The 22,500-nt window shown below is 42.1% G+C and overlaps 1 protein-coding gene across 1 annotated transcript in view; it reads left to right on the top strand.

The window, feature by feature from the left end:
• The window catches only part of LOC133010028 (NLR family CARD domain-containing protein 3-like), a 49,587-nt gene that overhangs the window by 7,919 nt on the left and 19,168 nt on the right, over window positions 1-22,500 (top strand). Inside the window, exon 5 of the mRNA XM_061077442.1 lies at window positions 532-705. Within this exon, the coding sequence (XP_060933425.1) occupies window positions 532-705 (174 nt within the window). The remainder of the gene's footprint in view (window positions 1-531; window positions 706-22,500) is intronic.

Below are 22,500 nucleotides of genomic sequence, written 5' to 3'. Positions count from 1 at the left end.
TAAATCCTTTTTCACTTTTCAGACTTTCTTTCTTATTGGGTCATTATTTATTTAAATTGTCTCAGTTCTGCTCTGCTCACTGTCCCTCAGTCATCTGTCCCTCACCCAGCCTGTCAGTCACGTCCACCTCATCAACTCCATTCACCTGCACTCACCTGCTCCTGATCACTGAGAAAGTCTCAGTAAATAACATGTGGACTGAGGCCGAGCACTCGTCCTCCTCAGGTTTTCAAAATAAGACATATTCTTATTGAAACACGTTGGACAGTTGATAAGTATAGAAACAAACAGGAAGTGACATCAGGAGCCGTCCCTACTTTAAACAGTGTTTAATTACACAAACCTGCTCAGTGACCAACACACAGAGAAGAAGCTGATGAATGAAACAATGGTCCAACATGTCTGATCTGATATTTATCTTCAGGTCACAGACTGGATTGAGGTCAGCAGCATGTTGAGAGTCTGTGTTGACATGATGACGATCCACAACAACAGGAGGACACATTCTAATATTCATATTTCTTTATACAGGTTGAGGAACTGCATTCTGTCAGAGATCAGCTGTTCTTCTCTGGCTTCAGCTCTGAGGTCAAACCCCTCTCATCTGAGAGAACTGGATCTGAGATACAACAACCTGCAGGACTCAGGAGTGAAGGAGCTGCTTGATCTACAGCAGAGTCCAACCTGTCGACTGGAGACTCTGAGGTCAGTAGATGGTTGGAGTCAGTCCACGCTGCTTTCATCAGTATTTTACTAAACACAGTCAGTATCACAGATCCAGGGTCTGTGCTACCAAGCAGGATTTGTGGTTATCAGGTGAACTTAAGGTTTAGTTTTTTCAGTCCTACGAAGCTCGTCCACTTCTTAACGAGGTAAATCACCATGGTAACTTCTGATGAACGGCTAACCTGCTCCAGGTTAAGTTGGAGATCAACCCGTATCAAAGCTCCGCCCACTGACCACAGTGACTCTACACTGTTGTGTGGTGCACACTCTCCTTAAAGGGACGGATAAGGGAAGTTTAAATCAACGTCTGGTTGGTTCAGTTGATCTCTAACTCACCCAGAACATCTCAATGTCTCCAGACTCATCCTGTCCCCAAAACACCAGTGTCCTCAGTCAGCTTCTTGGAGACATGTCCATGTGTGTGTCCTCAGAGACAGTGAGACAGTGTGTGTCCTCAGAGTCAGTGAGACAGTGTGTGTCCTCAGAGACATTGAGACAGTGTGTGTCCTCAGAGACAGTGAGACAGTGTGTGTCCTCAGAGACAGTGAGACAGTGTGTGTCCTCAGAGACAGTGAGACAGTGTGTGTCTTCAGTGTCAGTGAGACAGTGTGTGTTCTCAGGGACAGTGAGACAGTGTGTGTCCTCAGCGAAAGTGAGACAGTCTGTGTCCTCAGAGACAGTGAGACAGTGTGTGTCCTCAGAGACAGTGAGACAGTGTGTGTCCTCAGAGACAGTGTGTGTCCTCAGAGACAGTGTGTGTCCTCAGCCTGACTGTGTCTGTCAGGTTCAGTTGAGCTGATCTCAGAAAGATCTCCTGGACGTGTTGAAGTGTCTTTGTAGTTCAGGTCTCAGTGTTTCCTCAGTGAAGCTGTGAGAGGACAATGAGGACAGACGTCAGGATTGGACAGAGACACAGAGAGACAACAGTCGGCCAATCAGACGAGCCACAAGCTGCTTGGGATCATGTGATTGAGTTGACGTGAAGACGACAGTTGTTGTTGTTTTCATGTGAACAGGAAGTGAAGCTGGACCACAGCTGACCGCCTCACACGAGGGACAGAGACGTCTTCATCTGATCTGAGACAGTTTGTCCTCTCACTTCATCAGTGAAGAACTGATCAGGTGGATCTTTGTCACAGCTCTGAGATCAGTGGGACTGAAGCCTCTCCTCATCACCATGGTAACCAGGAGCTCTTCATACAGAGCAGAACCTCTGCTGAGGTCCATCTGTCTCATCTGGTCCCAGTTTGTCAGAAGCAGATGTTCATCAACACACAGTGAAACATGTCTTCACCTGTAACAGCAGTAAATCCACCTCTCAGGTGTCCACTCTGCACTTTGACATGCAGAGGACACACACTGAGCTCTTAGCGTGTTCATTCCAACACGTGAACATGAAGCAGAGAGGAAGCTGCTCCACCTCTGAACAGGACTGAAGTCCCTGCTGCTCTTTCTACTGGATGTGCTGCATCACTGACTCACAGCTGATGAAGTGAGTCTCTGTGACACTGATGTCTTCTTCTCTCAACAGGTGGGAGGGGGCCTGGTGGATCTGAGTGTGAAGAGGACAGTGTGTGTGGACGGAGGCTGAGCTGTGTCCTGAGGATCCAGAGGCTGAAGCAGCAGCAGCTTGTGTGTAGTCTCCAATCTACACAACCCCTAATCTGCATGTGTTTGTGAGATGAAGCCGAAGCACCTGGAGAAAACACGTGGAGAACATGCAGACTCCACACAGGAAGACCCATCTGAACCGGATTCAAACCAGCAACCTTCCTGCCCAGATTGTGTTTATTCACATGAAGAATGTGTTTATTGAAATGACACAACACAAGCAGAATATATAATCCCTCTATAAAGAGTCACATACAGTGTGTTTAAGTTTGTCTTTATTATTGTCCACCTTTGTCCCTCAGTCTGTCTCCATGTGTGTAGAACCACATTCTGTGTATATGTGTGTTTATGATCTTAAAGTTCCTGGATTCACGTCACAAATTGATTTAGTTCAACACAAAGTTAAACACATTGAAATCACTTTGAGTTTAAAATCAGAGTTTTGTCTTTGACACAAAAGATCAAAACTCTGGACTTAAAAATGGGACGTTTTCATTTCTGCATCAGGTGCAGAGCGGTGGTGGCTTTTCTACTTTTGACCCACAGGTGGCGCTGCAGTATAACAGCAGCACATCCCAGTCAAAGCCTTTATATTCAGTCTATGAGTCAAACACATGGATCATTTCCTCTGTGACAAACCAGATGTAACGAGAAGAAAAACATCTCAGAGAGAAAAGTTCTGTTTCTACTTGTCTCTGCTTTAATGCTCAATAAACATCCTTCCACCGACTTCACTGGAATCATGACTAAGCGTTTCTTTCCTCTTCAAACAAACTGGTGGAAACATCTCGTCCTTGGTGCAGGTAAAAGAACAAAATCACCAGTTTGACATAATGGAAACAAGCAGAAGAAGAGTGAATGAGACATTTACAGTATGAAGAAGAGTCGATGGAGGAAACTGTTTCATATACATTTTACAATATTTAATAGAAAACTGACCCGAGGACGTTAAACCCAGAATCCCTAACTGACTTATAAGGAAAAGCTTGTGCTCGTAATGAAATTCTACATCTGATCAATTTGTCTCAATATAAACAGCCTGACAGCAGATCAATACATTTATTTTAAATTCTTTAATAGTTGATTTAATTCATTCACCAAACAAAACAGTTTAAATGCAAAACCTCTGATCCTGAATGAAAAGGAGCAGAAAGAAGAATAATCAGATATAATCTGCTGCTCGTTCACAAGACGCTCGTCAGCTCAGTAGCTTCAGCTTCACTTTAGTGTTTGGTTCCTTTAAGGTTCAGGTTTAGATTAGATTCAGGTTTAGATTCAAGTTTAAACTCTCTCTCTCTCGCTCTCGGGAGTGAGTGTGGTGAGTGTTTCAAACTGTTACTTTTCTACCTTTTTTCTTTGCTCTTTTTCCCACTTTATTTATAGTGGAGGTGGTTTGTGTTTCTGTGTGAGTGACAGAAACGTGTTCATGCTGCTAAAGAAGAGTGAGGAAGATTTAAACCTGGTCTTTAGATTTAAAATCGAGGAGTTTAACTACACGGTGCATGTTACATCAGATAATATGAAATGTTTTGGCTGTGGGAAAGAGGGACACCTGATCCGCTTGTGCCCAGAAAGAGCCGGTGAGAGCCTACACTTAAAATGCTAAGTTAATTCAACTTTGCTGCCCATTAGTTGAGTGAACTCAAACTTACCCTATTCATACTGTTGTGGAAATTAAATACTAAAAGAGCAAAATTCTGTAAACAATCTGTTTATTAAGAACAATGGGTTAACATTATATATCCAATAACCACAAAAAAGGAGACATTGAAATTGCAGCAGCAGGGATGCTCAAGTGAACTTGGTAACATTATACGATTATTTTCAAAGTTAGAATGTGTAATCACATAACATCAAGTGCAGAACCAGCTGTCCATACCTTAGCTATAATTTAGAAAAGAGTATGATTGACGCTATGAATCACCAAACATTTGTTAGTCACAGATACTTGAGGAAACCACTGGCCAAACCCAGCAGTGAAGAAAGTGCATCCATGAAAAATGTGTAACAAGACACAAGCGGGTTTAGTTGCAGAGATAACCAAATCCAGCAGTGAGTAAACACTTAGTACAAATGGGAACATGGGATCGGTAACACTACACAAACCTGTGTAGTTACTACTGAACTTAAAAACATACTTTGATGAAGAAAGGGACATGTCTATGTGTTCATGGCAGCAGGAGACTTTAACAGCTGGTTTTTCAGAGCCTGAACACGGGCAGAGCACTCTGTGCTGAGGTTCATAGAAATCTTTTGAAGGGCCTCAAAAGTCTTCTTCAACCCTTTGGGCTCGTCCAGGTTGAGGTTGTAGATGCATCCACAGAGAAGGACAATGGCTGCACTGATGTCAGAGATGTCCTCCACAACCAGCTTTTCCTCCATGACAAGGGCCATGTTGATTGTTCTGGGCATCGAGTGAGCTCTCCCAACATCCTCTTCAACAATGGTGACTCTGCCGAGTTGAACCCCTGCGACAGACGTTTCCTCAGAGTCTGTATCCTAGAGAAATCAAACAGACAGTCCTTCATTTTGTAAGCTTTTCATCCCCACATTTATAAATAAATGATATGCCCCTGCCCATGAGTGCAGTGACATGCACCTTTATCAGTTTCACTTTGAGTGCAAGTGACAGCTGTTCAAAATATGAAAACATTTCCCAACGACAAATTGAAGATCCATTCAAAAAGACATTTTGTAAGGCCCCCGTGACTTTGAACTTTGACCCCCCCAGATGTCATTAGTTACTCCATGTGAAGGGACAATTTGTGTGAAATTTTCTAAAGGTGTTCTTAAAATTGAGCTGGTCTGCAGTTTCTAGCTTCCCAGTTTTACTGATCATGCTTAATACCAAAAGCACAGAAAAAAGGTTAACATTTAAAAGGTGTGAGATAATCCTTTGATTCCATAAGTGTGAACAATCTGAAGGATTTTGATCAATATGTCAAAAGGGATGAACAATATCCCACCCTGACAGTGCATATAAAATCGGCCACAATCGAACACGAAGACTTGCAGCTAAATGTATTAATGTAAGTTTTATTAGGTGAACCCTCATAGATCAACTCATGATAATGTGTAATTACTAGAGATGAGCCGGATACTCGGCTGAAACGAGTATCCGGTACGGATAAAGCACTTTTGCCGAGCACGAGTATTATACGAGTAATCGGAGTCATTATCTGTGCTCGGACTGAATGAAAATCCTCACACAGCGTCACAGCGCTCCTCCCGTCACACACGGCTCTGCTCACTCACTCACAGAACAGCTCTCTGTCTCTCAGAGCGCTGGAGATGTAGCGAGGGACGTTCACTGTCTCCCGGAGAAATGAACACTCTGTGTTTTTAGTATAGAAAGACGTGAATTATATTTGTTCACAAGTGATAATGACTGGTTTTGTTATTTTCACTTTACATTTACAGTAAAGTAAACCTCTATTAAATACAGTACAACATGACAGTTTGTATGGTTTGAAATTGTCATTTATTATCACACTGGCATTTAATTATCACGGCAAACAATTACACTGCACTAAACTTTAAGTGTTAATGTGAGGTAAAAATAACAAAACCAGTCTGTATGACTTGTGAACGAATATAATTCACGTCTTTCTATACTAAAAACACAGTGTTCATTTCTCACAAACACACGAAATAAATTTAAAAAATAAAAATAAAAAAATTTCAAAGTTAAAAAGAAATTTGTGTTGAACCAGCCCACTTCCGGGTTAAATCACACCCACTTCACGGTTATGCCCCGCCCACTCAGAGTACGGATACGGATAATTCATATGGTTAACAGATACAGATAATGCTGTACTCGCTCATCCCTAGTAATTACATTTACTGTGACAGATTTCAGCCCTAATTAGGGCTAAATACTTACATTACATTAAAGGCAATATAAATAAGTTGTTAAATTCAGCGTTTTATTGCATATTCCCATTAAATGAGTGTGTTTTCTCTCTAATAAGAGATTTACTGGCCCCTAGTATATTTATATTGGCCAATCTATTAAAAAAATGAAGAAAAAACTTCAATGGCATAAACCGAAGTATTCTTACCAGACATGTCTTCAGGACGCTGCCTGGCTCCTCCCTCAAACATAGAGGAATACCTCGGAGAGCTGTGGCCTTCCTCTGTGCAAGCACATCGGTTTCTGAAAGACACAAAATGAAGATTTAAAAATATTTCATGGCCTGAAAATAAAATGTTAATGTCTGTTTTCAATGTGAACATGCACTATCCAGGTCTCAGACCCCCTTCATTTATCTCCTACTTGCATTACCTGGTCATCAAGGGCCTTTAAGTCCTTTCCTAGTGTCCCACTACGTGTTCTGTAAAGCTGCATCAGCTGTGAGGCGTGTGCATCCAAAGATGTGAAGAATGTCTTCTTGAGATCCACTTGAGTGATTCGAAAAAACTCTGCACATATCTAAGAGGAGAAACAACAGTATTAGTGTTCATATAGACACCAATTACAGAAGGTGCCCACATTGTACAGTTATAAACTCAAAGGGGTTTTCTACATCCGGAAGCTGAGCACAATGACTGGTGGAATTGGGAGAACATTTAGGACATTACACATCATAAAAAAGAAATCTTACCTGTTTTTCCAAAAACAATGCTGGCCACTTCTCCAAGACATCAGCAATAGGCGGTTCTTCTTCCTGTATTACTTTCCTTTCCCTTTCTTGAGATTTGTCAGTTTGCCCTACTGGATTGTGTGGAAGAAAGTTCACCTCACATCTCTGGCTTTCTTCAGACGCCTGGTCACCTCTGGTCCCTTCTTTGGTTTACGCTGACTTCACCACAGCCTGCCATCCCTAGCTTTTGACTGTAGTTGCCAAGCTGATATCTGATGCTCATGGCCCAGCTGTGAAAGCCAGTTCCAACTCCTGGGTCAGCAAGACATGGGTGTTTCTCAATCAGTGCAACAGCCACTGATTCAATTTCTTGAGTCTTTGGGTAGGCCTTGTAGGAAAGAACTGCCAGAGCTCTGTTGTCTAAGATGTCCATGTGCATCTCCCTCGGTACAGTGAGCAGTGCTCCACTCTCCTTGAACAAAGCATCACCTTTTCAAAGCCTCAGTGCAACATCGAATGAAAACACTGGAATTGGGAATGGAGATGGCCAGTGCTCTGCACTCTCACGCCGCTGAAGCTGTACTGACGAGCCCTGGGTTGCACTGGTGGATGGAGATGACATGCTTTCAGAATCCAGTCCAGAAAAGGTAGAGATGTGGACATAGAAGCCGGCGATTGTGGTTGGTCGAAGGAGTTGGACAGGATCCTCAATACAGCTCTGTCTGTCAGAGCTGGGACCAGGAAGCAGAGCTGCAGTGCTACACACTCCTCTGCTCCCTCTGGATCAGTCACACAACCCCATAGAGATTGTGTCTGTCCACCGTCCCATTAAATGATTTAAATTACACAATAACCGAGCGAGAACTCCACACAAAAATCTAATACAAATTAACACAACCTCTGAAACAACGCAGGAAACTAAGACTTTCAAATGTGGTCTTTTAAACATTAGATCACTTTCCTCAAAGGCTATTTTAGTTAATGAACTAGTCTCAGATTACAATATAGATTTATTGTCCCTCACTGAGACGCGGCTGCATCCTGATGAATATGTCAGTCTTAATGAATCTACTCCCCCCAGTCATATAAATTCACACGTTCCCAGAGAACTCGGCTGAGTAGGCGGAGTTGCTGCTATTTTTAACTCCCATCAATTAATCCTAAACTCAGCTACAAGTCATTTGAATGTTTTGTTCTTAGTCTTCCACGCCAATCCAGGAAACACCAACAGCCAATCCTGTTTGCTGTAGTTTACCGTGCTCCTGGGGCTTATACTGAAATTCTAACGAGTTTTTATCAAACCTCGTCCTAAAGACAGATGAAATTATTATTGTTGGTGACTTTAATATTCATGTTGACAATAGTAAAGATAGCCTTAGCGTAGCATTTATTTTGATACTAGACTCAATGGGTTTCAGTCAGTGTGTACACCAACCTACTCATTGTTGTAACCACACACTTGAGCTTGTGTTATCATACGGTGTCGGAATTGAACATTTAACTGTACTAGCGCACAATCCAATTCTATCAGACCATAATTTAATAACCTTAGATTCTTCATTATCTGAATATATGCCACTAATAAAAACTTAATTTTCAAGATGTCCACCTGATAGTGCTGTAGCTAAATTTAAGAAAATAATTCAGATTACATTTAAACCCGTATTATCCGTGTACAAACAAATTCTTTAAAAACCCGAGCTCCATTGAGATTGACCACCTCGTCGATAGCTCTGCAGACTCATTACGATTAACATTAGACTCAATAGTGCCTCTAAAAAAGAAATGTGTAAAACAATCAATTAGCTCCGTGGTATAATTCCAAGACAAATGAGTTGAAACAAATATCAAGAAAACTAGAAAGGAAGTGGCGCTCCAGCAACTGTTGAAAATCTCCTCGACTGGAAGAGTAGTGTTTAAGAATATAAAAACATCTGTTGCACTTGTGTCCGTCCTGGGAGACGGATCCTCACATGTGTCTCTGAGGTTTCTACGTAGTTTTACCTGTTAAAAGGGTTTTTAGTAGTTTGTCCTGACTCTTGTTGAGGGTTAAGGACAGAGGATGTCTCACCATGTTAAAGCCCTATGAGACAAATTGTGGTTTGGGAATATTGTCTATACAAATTTGATTTGATTTGACTCCTCCTCCAGCAGGAAGGGGAGGAGGAGGCTGCTCCTCAGACGACCGGTGTTGGATATCAGGGACGTCACCGGAGACAGAAACTCACCCACCAGGCTGCTCCTCGTCCTGCTGGTGCTCCTCAGAGCGGTGCTGGGTGCAGCGGCAGGTCCGCCAAGTGCGCCAAGAAGACGAGGAATAGAAAGGGAGCGAGAATATCGATCTAGAGAGAGAGAGCTGAGGAGAGACCGGCCCAGAGAGGAGGAGGCGAGAGAGAGAGAGCGGAGAAGGGCCCCCCCTCAGGACCGGGGACCCTCAGGAAACCGCAGACTACAGAAAAGGTAAGTGTTGATTTAAAACTTTTAATAAAGTTGTATTCAAACCAAGTGGCGCCATCCTGGGCTGAGCCATGAGGCCAGTATGGAAATGTAAAAAGCTGCGGTTCACTGGGTGGCTGCTACGCCTGTCTGTAAGGAGCAGAGAGTCCCATTGACTCCCATGTTAAAAAACTGTCCCTTTAAAGAGGTCATGAGCACAGTCCTCCAGCAGGGGCGCTGCTGTCAGACACTATATAAAAGAAACGCCGGTCACCGGATGACGTAAAAATGTCAGGAAGAAAAACTATGGAGCGTGAGAGTGAGACAACGACTGAGAGGGAGGGAGAGGGAGGGAGGGAGGGAGGGAGGGAGGGAGGGAGGGAGAGGGAGGGAGGGAGGGAGGGAGAGGGAGGGAGGGCGACCAGGACTCATGGTTTCCTTTGAATGCATCACTGAGACACTTAGGGTTACATTCCTCCCTAAACGGCCAGTCAGCAACAAGAGGAGGTCGTTTCTCCAGTTGAATCCTTCATTCCGCCATTTAAAAAAAAAAACGTTATTATACATTTTCAACTCAGTGGATCAGCAAGTGGAGGAAAAGGCACAGGAGGCAGGAGGCTGCGACACAAGTACACAGGGGGAGACTAAACTGTCTCATTCACAAAAACAGGCTAAATAAAGGAGGTGTCAATAGTAGTGGAGGATGTACCAGCCTGTATCTGATGCTGCTGTTGTGTTCAGGACGCAGGAGGCTGCTCCGGAGACATCTGCTGGATGCAGTGACTGGACGAGGAAGAAGGTGAAGAGGAGGCAGGAGGCTGATGTTGGACATCAGAGACATCGCCGTCGACACCATTCAAGAAAGCCACAACAACATCAGTGAGCGGAGTGGGACGCCTCGTCCTGCTGCTGTTGGACACAGGGAGGAAAGGAATACAGACTCGGATATCGAGAGGGAGAGAGAGAGAGAAGGAGCGGAGGAGGAAGAGCAGAGGGAGGGAGGGAGAGAGGGAGAGGACGACCAGGAGGGCCTGTCCTGTCCTCCTGAGACTCTGCACCTCTGAATCCCCTGTGTAAGCTTCCTTGTGTTTTAGTTTCTCCCGTTAGTGTTTATGTTTTGTGTCTGTTAAACTTGTTTAATTAAAAATTAGCTTTTGTTTTAAACTCTGCGTCTGGGTCCTACTCCTCCACTAAATCCTGACATATGTTATAATATAAGAGATCAAGTTGAAGTGATAAATATACATTAATACTTCTTCCTACATGTTCCTAGGAGGATCACCGTCATCCACCTCCACCTCCTGCCCCTCCTTCTCCGGCTCTTCCTCCACCTCCTGCTAAATTGTTAAGCACTACAAAGCAGGTACACAGCGAAACACTAAACTGTCTAATTTAGTCCAAAATTCCATAACAGACTAAACAAATTAGGTGGCAATATTAGAGAGATTAGAGGTTGAGTCCTCCTCCACCTACTCCTGCTTCTCCACCTCCTGCTCCTCCTTCTCCACCTCCTGCCGCTGACCAGCTGGATCCACACGGTGGACCTGATGGGTGAGTCTACATTTCTACTGAGTCGTGGCAGTTTTGCAGCTGAGTCATCTTCAGTCTGGTTCTCTGATCTTTTTCTTTAGCAGGAGGCAGCGAGATATTTCTCAGTTTCACACTTTCTGATGCTCGATTCTGATTGGCTTGAGCAGTGGGTTTTTTATTTATTAAAAGTTGTCATCTGAACACAAAACTGAAATTATTAGATTTGATTTTGGGGGTGGGGGGGGGGAATCTGTTTAGAGAAGTCTCCTGGGATGCATCCAGCCGGTGAACCCATGACGAACGGACGCCGTCACATGATGAAAAGATTTGTCAATTCCTAATTTAATAAATTTCTGATTTCCTATCTTATTTGGTGAAGTTGTTTTCCTCACTTTCTACCTCACATTTAATCCATATTTAAATAAGGACATTTTCTTGTTGGAAAAGTTAGAATTTCTTTTCATTCCCCAGTTTGATGATTAAATCTTTTCTCTTCCTCCGTCATCTTCACTAACTGCATCATTTCCTGTGTCGTCCTCAGGCTGCAGACCAGATCCAGCGAGCCCCCTGACTCCGCCTCCTCCTCCCTTAAATAAACATTTATTTTGTAATGACGTCTCCTGTCCTAAACCGTTACTATGAATGAATAGTTAAATCATGATGTTGCATTCTGATGTGGACACACAAAAACAGACGCATATACCGACACACACTCACACAGACACAAATACGCACTTGCTCCCAAAAGTGGAGGCTGAGACTCAACATTTCACACATCTTCCACCGCAAACTAAAAACATAGCTCTTCAGACGTTACCTTGAATAAAAAAAACATCTTTTTATTTTGTTGTGTGTTGACCTTGTTATAATAAATGCTACAGAAATAATGTATTAATATTAACACAGAACAGAGTGTCTCATAAGCTCACACACACACAAGCACACACACACAAGCTCATAAGCTCACACACACTCATAAGCTCACACACACACACACTCACATCTGTACACACACTGCAGTGGTCTGTACAGATGAGGATCAAACAGCTGACGTGTGGGTGCAGTAACCTGTGTTGACCTGTAGAGGCCAGTGCAGCATCAGTTTTCTGTCCCATGTGATTATTGTTTAGTTTCTTAATTCTCCTCTGAGGATGGAAACTAAACAACATGAACCATCTCAGTACACAGTGAGGGAGGAGGAACACACACATACACTCACACACACACTGATTATGCATAGAAACGCACTGTAAAAAATACAGTGTGTGTTCATGGGTTAACTGATGACAACGCATCTCTTTATGCAAAATATTCTGTTTTGAAGTTACATATTGCCTTTGGCCACCAGGGGTCTCTCGATCAAAACAATAGCAGACGACCTCGATGACCTTTGGAATCAGCGTGGGATCCTGGGAGTTCTGGGTCTTCACCACCATCGCTGATGAGAATCGACCTGATGAGACTCAGACACAAAGCATGGTCACGGAGGAAAATAAAGTTGAATTCATGTTACGCAGAAAACTGTACGCAAAAAATAAGATTAAAGAAAAAACATCTGACTGGCTAACACGCTAACACGCTAACACGCTAACTTTCATACGTCGTTCGAAGTCACAGCAGAAACAGACCAAGTCTCTCATGTGATGAATTAAAGCAAAATAAAACGTCCTGAATAAAACTGTGATTTCTCTGAACAGTGTTGGAAACATTTCAAAGTAAGACAAGTGAACAACAGTTATGACCTGGGTCTGTTTGGGTTCAGACATTTTAATGAAGAATTGATACAAATTATATCAAATGTCTTAAAACTCTTAATATCCTTGATGAATCAATAATGAAATGAAGATATTTTGACAGATGTGAGTTGTGCAGTATTTGTATGAGGAAACGTTCCTGTACTCACTTTATACGACAGTAACTATAATACTGTTCTAGCATAAAGGCCTCGTGAAGTTTTTCATGTGAATAATTTCACATATTCGTCTTCCTGATCTTATCCGTCCTCATCCTTCCATTGATTCACTCTCTTTCGGTTTCCTCTCCTGGTAGAGTAAAACCAAATCCTCTGGTCTGCCCCCTGGTGGCCGGCTGATGTTCAATAAATGTTTTACAACAACAGTTTCTGTGATTTTAGGATGAGAAAGATTTAGAGTGTGTTCAACTTATCTTGTCTATTTATTCTGATTCATTAAATCACAACAAGCTGCGCTCTGTGTTCTCCATATCAATCTGAATCTGGCTCTAAGCTCAGTCCTGGTTTAACAGTAGAACCGATCTCTATGACTCTTCATCAGTTCCTTGTTTCAGAGCCGTTGAAGCTTTGAGGCTGAACGACTGTTTCACTCCTGTTTGTAAAGTCACTCTTATGCACTTCTATCGATTCCTGAAGCCAAACTCAACTTGTACGCTTGATGTAAACCAATGACTGTTTAGACCATTAAAGCTTCTTTCAAACACGTCTTCATCCTCTTGGACTTAATATGAAGTTTGATATTAAAAGTGATGAAAATTTAACATGAGTGCATCACATGGATCTAAAACTCAGTGATTCCCAGATCAGTTAATCAATAGAACATTTAGTTACTGATCTGTTCTAATTCATCCGGTCTGTAATCCACTGAACAAAAAAGATGGACGACATGACGTCTCCCATCAACTTGAGCTGGTGTCAAGCACTGAAAACAGGTCAATCTGAGGAGGGCTGTTTTAGACAGTGTACAAATGTGCTGTTTGAAATGATCCTTGTGGTATTTTCACCAAAATATGTTACAGACATTTTATTAAGACCCCAAGGAACCATATCAACTTGTGGTAAAATGGGCAGAATATGTCTCCTTTAAATAAAGTTTAGTTTAACTAAAGATTGTTTCATAAATCTGATCAAATTTGTCCTCATTAAAAGATAAGTGTTGTGATAAAGGGCTGAAATAAATTTAAATAGTGCTTTTTAAATAATGATTTAATTATTTTCCTGGCACAAAAGGGTGAATGAATAACAACAAAAAACAAAATAAACAACAACACGTACGCTCGCTTCTGCAAGTGCTGCCGGGAGACGGAGCTGCAGCGGCAACGCAACCTGGGTCAGCTACAGCATCCAGGAGCCCACCGACTGCTCCTGCCAGGGGTCCTGAACACACACACACACACACACACACACACACACACACACAGAGTACGATGTTCTGCTGCCTCTGCTGGCAGGGAGGTCGAATTGCAGCTTCATCTGCAGCAGTCCACAAGTGACGACTTTATTTGTCATTAATATTTATAGATTTGATTTTAGCCGAGAAAAGTTTTGATGCTGCATGCTAAAAAACTGACACAAATTAAATGTACAAACTGCACTTGAAGCTGTTTACCTATCATTTTACCATCATCTGTAGTTAAAGATGGACGACATGGCTGCTCCTCAAAAGTGAAGCCAAATCATCTTGATCGCCCCTTGCTGGCTGGCTGCAGTATAATTCATAAATGTTGCCTCCTCCATATTAGTAGTTGGGATCAGAGATATTTTAGCTTCATTTTTGATCACCAAGAGGAAGTTGTGAAGTCATCCATCTTTATTTTACAGTCCATGGTTCAAAGTTACTGTTCAATCTGCTGTAGCGCCACCTCCCTGTCAGCCTGCACACTCTCCACATCTCCTCCCATTGTGCCTGGTTTCTGTAAATAACTAAATTTCCTAATGTTTGAAAACATGTTTTGCAACATCAAACACTTTGAGATTTCCCTCTTGCTAAGACAATAAATCGTATATGTACTGATTACACACATCTTTTAGATAATCAGAGGGAGTCAGGTGAATGAACGGATCTGAAACCAGCAGTATGTGGAGCACTTTATTTATTTATTGGAGTTCGATAAAGCAAAGGTGTTTTTATTTCTTGGAAAACATTTGGTCCAAGCGGAGAAGAAAAAAAACAAACTTTGAGTTGGTTCAATAATCAATGACAGAAAATACAGGGAGAGCCCGGTGCAGCGTTATAGATTCATGTTTCTCTGTGGACCAAACCTCTTTCTGTGTTTGTTCATATCAAACACTGGATATTTTAAAGTTAAAGAGGATTTGTATTATACTAATGTACATTTGCACTTTCAATAAATATCTCCTTTTGAAAAATTAAAAAGGGTTTTCGTCTGATTATTAGATGTCAGGATGCTGTACAATATAGTTGCTTTTATCCCTGGTTATTACTATTATTATCATTGTTGTTATTATTATTATTACTATTATTATTATTATACTCATTTTCAGGTTGTTCTCCTGCCCCCTGGTGGCCAAACATCGGCTGTCCAGACAGCAGGCCTAACCCAAGTGTGTGAGTGTGTGTGTGTTTGTGAGGCCCCTCCCCCCTCACTCACAGGGACTCACACGTTGAGATGAGATAAGAGCGGCAGATTCGTTCCCTTGAAGCAGTCGCTCAGTTTCTCTCGGTCCACAGCTGCTCAGTGATCAGCTGGTTTGAACCGAGCTGGAGTTTCTGTGTCCTCCTCCACTCGGCTCTCACTGGAACTAACTCACACCCATCACTAGTTATCAGGACCTGATCAGCACATGAAGTCACTGAGTGTTGGTTTGATTCCACAGTTTATGAGTCTGCATTTAAACATCATGAAAAATGACCAGTCAAGATTTAAAGGCTCAGTAACAGGAGACGCTCACAGTCAGGACTCAGTGTTAAAGTGAAGATCTGGATCAATGATCCCACTCCATCAATTATTAACTAAATACCATCCCAATAAAAAATGAAGTAGTTAATCTTCATATGTATGAACTGGACTTTGAACTGGTTGTTTTCAAGAGTGAACTGGTTCCACAGGGAGGAGGAGGAGCCTGAGAACCGGGAGCGGTCAGACTCCATTTTCACCTGGACGAGCAGAAGGAAGGAAAGTGAGCAGGTGAGTGTGAACACAACTTTCTGAAAGTTTTACTGTCTCACTCTCACACCTGCTGTTAACATCCGTCTGCTGATCACATGACTCTAAGTTTGTCAGTTCACACCTTGTGACAAACGTCATGTGATCGGATCCCAGAGACAGATGTGAACAGCAGGTCTGGATCAAAGAGCCTTCAAAGGACTAATTAACAGAGTGAACTCACAGTTTCACTTTTTATCTTCATCTTTTCATCAAGTGTTTAATAACAGAACCTGTTTTCAGAATCATACGTTACAGCAGTGGTCACCAACCAGTGGAGAGTCTTCACTGTGGATCCCAGTAAAGCTCTGGACTCACTGGCTGAGCTGTGAGAAGCATCGACCTGCAGAGCCAGGTACACACATAAATCATAAATCTAAAACAAGTATACTATATACCAACACAATATTTGTCGTTTTTTTAACTTTATTCTGATTTTGTGTGAGTTTTAAAGTAAATATAAAGTTGAAGAGCTTGTGTTTGACCTTCATTTGGGCACAAAGCCATAGAACTGGGTGGAGATACAGAGTTCAAGCTGCTGACTGATGTTCTATCAGTGTTACTGTCTATAAAGTTCTGTAATTCATTTCCAGCCTTTATGACATTAACACTAGATGTTGAGTTTCCTGCTCCTACTGGCCGGGGGTTGCAGGACACAGGAACTTCATGAGCTTGTATTAATTCACTTTTATATCGTTGATTTATCAAAAATACTTTTTAATGCAATATTTGTTTATGGCTTTGCATGTTTATTGGTATGGATGACCATACATGACATAAGTATAAATAAATAAATGTAGAAATAAATACAGAAATAAATAAATAAAAAAGGAAATAAATGAATGAATACAGAAAAAAAAAAAAAAAAACGTTAATAACAACAGAAATGTCTAAATAAATGTCTTCCACATCAGAAGCAGTGACAGAGACTTGAGCTTGTCACCGTGAAGCAGCCGCTGAGTGACTTTGTAGAACAGTGGAATCAGTGAAAACAGCGAGTTTCTCTGGTCACATCTGCTCAGAGATCAGCTGCTTCATGCGCAGAGCAGAAGCTGAAGGTGGTTTGTACCGAGCTGGAGTTTCTGTTTCCTCCTTCTCTCTGCTCTCTCCTTGTGCTCAGTAGAACACGAGACGTGACGCTCACAGTCAGGATTACTGACACCTTAATCATCCCAATAAAAAATAACCCTCTGAACTTGAACTAGTTCATTTTAAGTGTGAACCGGCTCAACACTGCAAACAGCAACTGGACACCAGTCAGCATTGAAAGGCAGAAGTAGAAGGGCTGGATCATTACACTCCTGTGACCAATCCTGCATGAGACTGCGGCTAGGCCCGCCTTTCTCATTAGCATAAGCACACAGAAATGAGGGAATAAATAAATAAATGTGGAAGACATTTATGTAGACATTTCTGTTGTTATTAACGTATTTATTTATTTATTTCTGTATTCATTATTTATTTCCTTTTTTATTTATTTATTTCTGTATTTATTTCTACATTTATTTATTTATTTATACTTATGTCATGTATGGTCCTCCATATATTGGGGGATCTACCAATGACATAAACCAGTATTACATGAAAGGGAACTGTAGTATTGTACTTTTACAATAGTAAATCTCCTACATACTCTGAGACATAAGCTGCCTCTACTCCATCCTCAGGCTGGTACCCTAAAAATCATCATTTCATTAATTTAATTTCCAACCCCTACCCTGTAACAAAATCTTTAAACTATCTATCCTCCAAATAAATATTTAATGTCATACGATAAAGCTACTTAAAGGATCAGCGTATTAAAGTATGTGTGGGTATCCTCCGCTAACACTCCCAGTACATTAGTATCAGTCAGTGAAGTAAAGTAGATGCAGATAGTCTGTTGTACTGGGAGCACTTTGCTCCTACGGGTCAGGCTGGTTCTGTTCGGCTCCAGCAGCTGACAAAGGTTTATCCTCTGAGGAGAATCTAGATCCTTCATGAAGTCATCAAGGAGCTCAAAGGATCTTGTGGGTCTCTGAAGACCCTGGTCCTCCTCAGAGACTCCAACAAGCCACACCAGCTCCACGGATCCTTTAAGAACAACCCGTTAGAACAATAACATGGATTCAGGAAGTCAAATGCCTGAGTGCTTTTACTTTGAAAGGGGTTCTGGAAGTGTTGTAAATACGTTTGTGACAGAAAGTTAAACATTGTGGTTCACAGCAGAATAAATATAGAAAATGTTCTTGAGTTTGAATGTTTATGGATTTATGTCACAAACATTAATGGTGTAAGGATCGTTGGGATTCGATCCTCGGTCTCCCGTGTGAGAGGCGGATTGCCTACCACTGGGCTATGAGGGGTGATGACTCAGATGCAGAGATAGACACGGACTAAGACCTTGAGATGAGATAAGAGCAGCAGATTCGTTCCCTTGAAGCAGTCGCTCAGTTTCTCTCGGTCCACAGCTGCTCAGTGATCAGCTGGTTTGAACCGAGCTGGAGTTTCTGTGTCCTCCTCCACTCGGCTCTCACTGGAACTAACTCACACCCATCACTAGTTATCAGGACCTGATCAGCACATGAAGTCACTGAGTGTTGGTTTGATTCCACAGTTTATGAGGCTGCATTTAAACATCATGAAAAATGACCAGTCAAGATTTAAAGGCTCAGTAACAGGAGACGCTCACAGTCAGGACTCAGTGTTAAAGTGAAGATCTGGATCAATGATCCCACTCCATCAATTATTAACTAAATACCATCCCAATAAAAAATGAACCAGTTAATCTTCATATGTATGAACTGGACTTTGAACTGGTTGTTTTCAAGAGTGAACTGGTTCCACAGGGAGGAGGAGGAGCCTGAGAACAGGGAGCGGTCAGACTCCATTTTCGCCTGGACGAGCAGAAGGAAGGAAAGTGAGCAGGTGAGTGTGAACACAACTTTCTGAAAGTTTTCCTGTCTCACTCTCACACCTGCTGTTAACATCCGTCTGCTGATCACATGACTCTAAGTTTGTCAGTTCACACCTGGTGACAGACGTCATGTGATCGGATCCCAGAGACAGATGTGAACAGCAGGTCTGGAACAAAGAGCCTTCAAAGGACTAATTAACAGAGTTAACTCACAGCTTCACTTTTTATCTTCATCTGTTCATCAAGTGTTTAATAACAGAACGTGTTTTCAGAATCATACGTTACAGCAGTGGTCACCAACCACTGGAGAGTCTTCACTGTGGATCCCAGTAAAGCTCTGGACTCACTGGCTGAGGTGTGAGGAGCATCGACCTGCAGAGCCAGGTACACACATAAAACATAAATCTAATACAAGTATACTATATACCAACACTATATTTGTAGTTTTTTTAACTTTATTCTGATTTTATGTGAGTTTTAAAGTAAATATAAAGTTGAAGAGCTTGTGTTTGACCTTCATTTGGGCACAAAGCCATAGAACTGAGTGGAGATACAGAGTTCAAGCTGCTGACTGATGTTCTATCAGTGTTACTGTCTATAAAGTTCTGTAATTCATTTCCAGCCTTTATGACATTAACACTAGATGTTGAGTTTCCTGCTCCTACTGGCCGGGGGTTGCAGGACACAGGAACTTCATGAGCTTGTATTAATTCACTTTTATGTCGTTGATTTATCAAAAATACTTTTTAATGCAATATTTGTTTATGGCTTTGCATGTTTATTGGGGGATCTACCAATTACATAAACCAGTATTACATGAAAGGGAACTGTAGTATTGTACTAATTTAATTTCCAACCCCTACCCTGTAACAAAATCTTTAAACTATCTATCCTCCAAATAAATATTTAATGTCATACGATAAAGCTACTTAAAGGATCAGCGTATTAAAGTATGTGTGGTTATCCTCCGCTAACACTCCCAGTACATTAGTATCAGTCAGTGAAGTAAAGTAGATGCAGACAGTCTGTTGTACTGGGATCACTTTGCTCCTACGGGTCAGGCTGGTTCTGTTCGGCTCCAGCAGCTGACAAAGGTTTATCCTCTGAGGAGAATCTAGATCCTTCATGAAGTCATCAGAGGAGCTCAAAGGATCTTGTGGGTCTCTGAAGACCCTGGTCCTACTCAGAGACTCTTACAATCCACACCAGCTCCACGGATCCTTTAAGAACAACCCGTTAGAACAATAACATGGATTCAGGAAGTCAAATGCCTGAGTGCTTTTACTTTGAAAGGGGTTCTGGAAGTGTTGTAAATACGTTTGTGACAGAAAGTTAAACATTGTGGTTCACAGCAGAATAAATATAGAAAATGTTCTTGAGTTTGAATGTTTATGGATTTATGTCACAAACATTAATGGTTGCATAACTTCATGTGTGAGCTTCAAAATAAAAGCACTTAATTGTTTCTGTTGAGCAGAAGATGCACGGCTTCATAATGTATAGTACTAGTATTTATTTGAGTACACAGGACATATTTATGACCATATTCAACTCAAAGCCTTTGTAAAAACATTGTGCTGCAGTAGCAGAACTCTGCAGAACATATTGTTGAACTGAGAAAATAAATATTGAACAGATGCTGTAAATATAAATCGGTATAGACAAAGTTGCATAACTGCATTTATTTGGAAGATATCAGTGTGGTAGTTCTCTGCTTACGTTTGGAATCAAAATGTCATGTGTGTGTCTGTGTGTGTTTCTCCTGGTACCTGTGAACTCACAGTGTTTTTCCTCCCAGACTGAAGATGAGTGGTTATGAGGAGGAAGAGGACAGAGCCGAGTCTCCAGGGTTCAGCTGTGTGTCTCTGAAGAGTGACTGGTCCAAAGATCGTCCTGGTGTAACCTTCAGTAAAGAACCTGGAACCTCAACCACAGAGTAAGAGACCTGCTGCAAACATGTGAAGCTCCAAACTGAATCCTCAGAGAATGAACCAGGGAATGATGTGTTCTGAATAAAAACATGTTTGTGTTTGCAGAGGTCAGGACCAGAGACTGAGAGCAGAGTCTCCAGGGTCCAGCTGTCTGTCTCTGAAGAGTGACTGGTCCAAAGAACCTCCTCCTTTCTTCAGTAATGAACCTGGACCCTCACCCACAGAGTAAGAGACTGTTTCTACTGGGACCTGCTCTGAAGAGGATCTAGTTTCCTCTAGTGTGGCCCCTGCATTAGGACACAGCTTCATTGAAGTTGGTGACTAATCTCTCAGAATCACTCAAAGAGCTCTGGGGTCTCATTTAAAACCGTTGCGTACGCACTAAACGAGCCTGAAACGTGCGGACGCCACTTCTCACGCCAATGTTGGGATTGATAAAAACAGACTTGACGGGAGAATTTGCGTATTTCCACGCAAACTCTGACCCATGCGTACGAACGTTTTGGAAACGCAGACGTGAGGAGGTGAACTGAAGCAGATTATTGATCCAATTCATAATTTACATTAAAACCAACAGTTTATCTGCTCCAAACAAGCCTTTTAATTAAAAAAATATAAAACAACTTAAAGCAAATTAGGTTCAGATTTGATTTAACAGCTGAGTTACGGAGCCGAGTCATTAATAGTTTTTAATAATATCTTCTAACACTGTGCGTGTATCATCAGATCGCTGCAGTGAACGGGACTGAGCCATCAGGTGCACAGAGCACAGGAGATTACTTATAAGAAATTAAGAAACGTTCCAAATAATATCCCAGAGGAGGTGAGGATCCACTGATGTGAGGGAATCGATCCGATGCTCTTAATAAATAAATACTGCCGTGAAACAAAACCTCCTTGACAGAAGTGATGACAACCTGTGAGTGTGACATGTGAGTTATCAGGACATGTCTTCACAGGGAGAGGAAGAGGAGTCATGTTTCTGAGGAGGAGCAGTCGTCCTGCTGTGCTTCGTGTCAGGACGTCCTGAAGGATCCAGTCTCCACCAGCTGTGGACACTGGTTCTGCAGACAGTGCATCACCTCATACTGGGACCAGTCTGGTTCTTCAGGAGACTCCTCCTGTCCCCAGTGTGGACAAAGATCCAGAACAGGAGCTGGAGGTCAGACAGCCGGTCAGAGCAGCACTGTACATGTGTCTGCTGATGTCTTCACTTCTGACAACAGCACATGTGGTTTTATTTTGTTCCTTCATACAGCATCAACATTTAACATCGTTAGAAAAGCACAAAGTTAAAAAGCTTTTATTTTCTGTAGTTTTTCTGTATCTGATGAAAACAATCAGCAGATTCTCAGATTCTCTGTCTCTGACATTGTTTCTTTTCTTTCAGCAGATCGTGGTCTGCAGGAGGTTTCAGATGAACATCAGCTCAGTCTGAGGAGGAGATGTGAACATGTGACTGAAGGAAGTGATGAAACAGGAAGTAGAACCCTCCTCAACAGGATCTACAGTGAGCTCTACATCACAGAGGGACAGAGTGAAGAGGTTAATACTCAACATGAGGTGAGGCAGCTTGAGACGGCTTCCAAGATGAAGATCCTCCACGACACTCCCATCAGGTGCCACGACATCTTTAAAGCCTCCACTGACCAGCAGAGACGCATCAGAGTCGTCCTGACCAACGGCGTCGCTGGCGTTGGAAAAACCTTCTCGGTGCAGAAGTTCACTCTGGACTGGGCAGAGGGTTTAGAGAACCAGGATGTGGGTCTGCTGACTGTGCTTTCGTTCAGGGAGCTGAACCTGGTGAAGGACCAGCAGCACAGTCTCCTCACGCTGCTCCGTGTTTTCCATCCAGCGTTACAGAAGC

This window comes from Limanda limanda, chromosome 1, assembly GCF_963576545.1.
Source record: "Limanda limanda chromosome 1, fLimLim1.1, whole genome shotgun sequence".
NCBI classification, from domain to species: domain Eukaryota; kingdom Metazoa; phylum Chordata; class Actinopteri; order Pleuronectiformes; family Pleuronectidae; genus Limanda; species Limanda limanda.
Note: the sequence above shows the minus strand (reverse complement) of the source record. Positions and strands in the feature narration are given on the sequence as shown.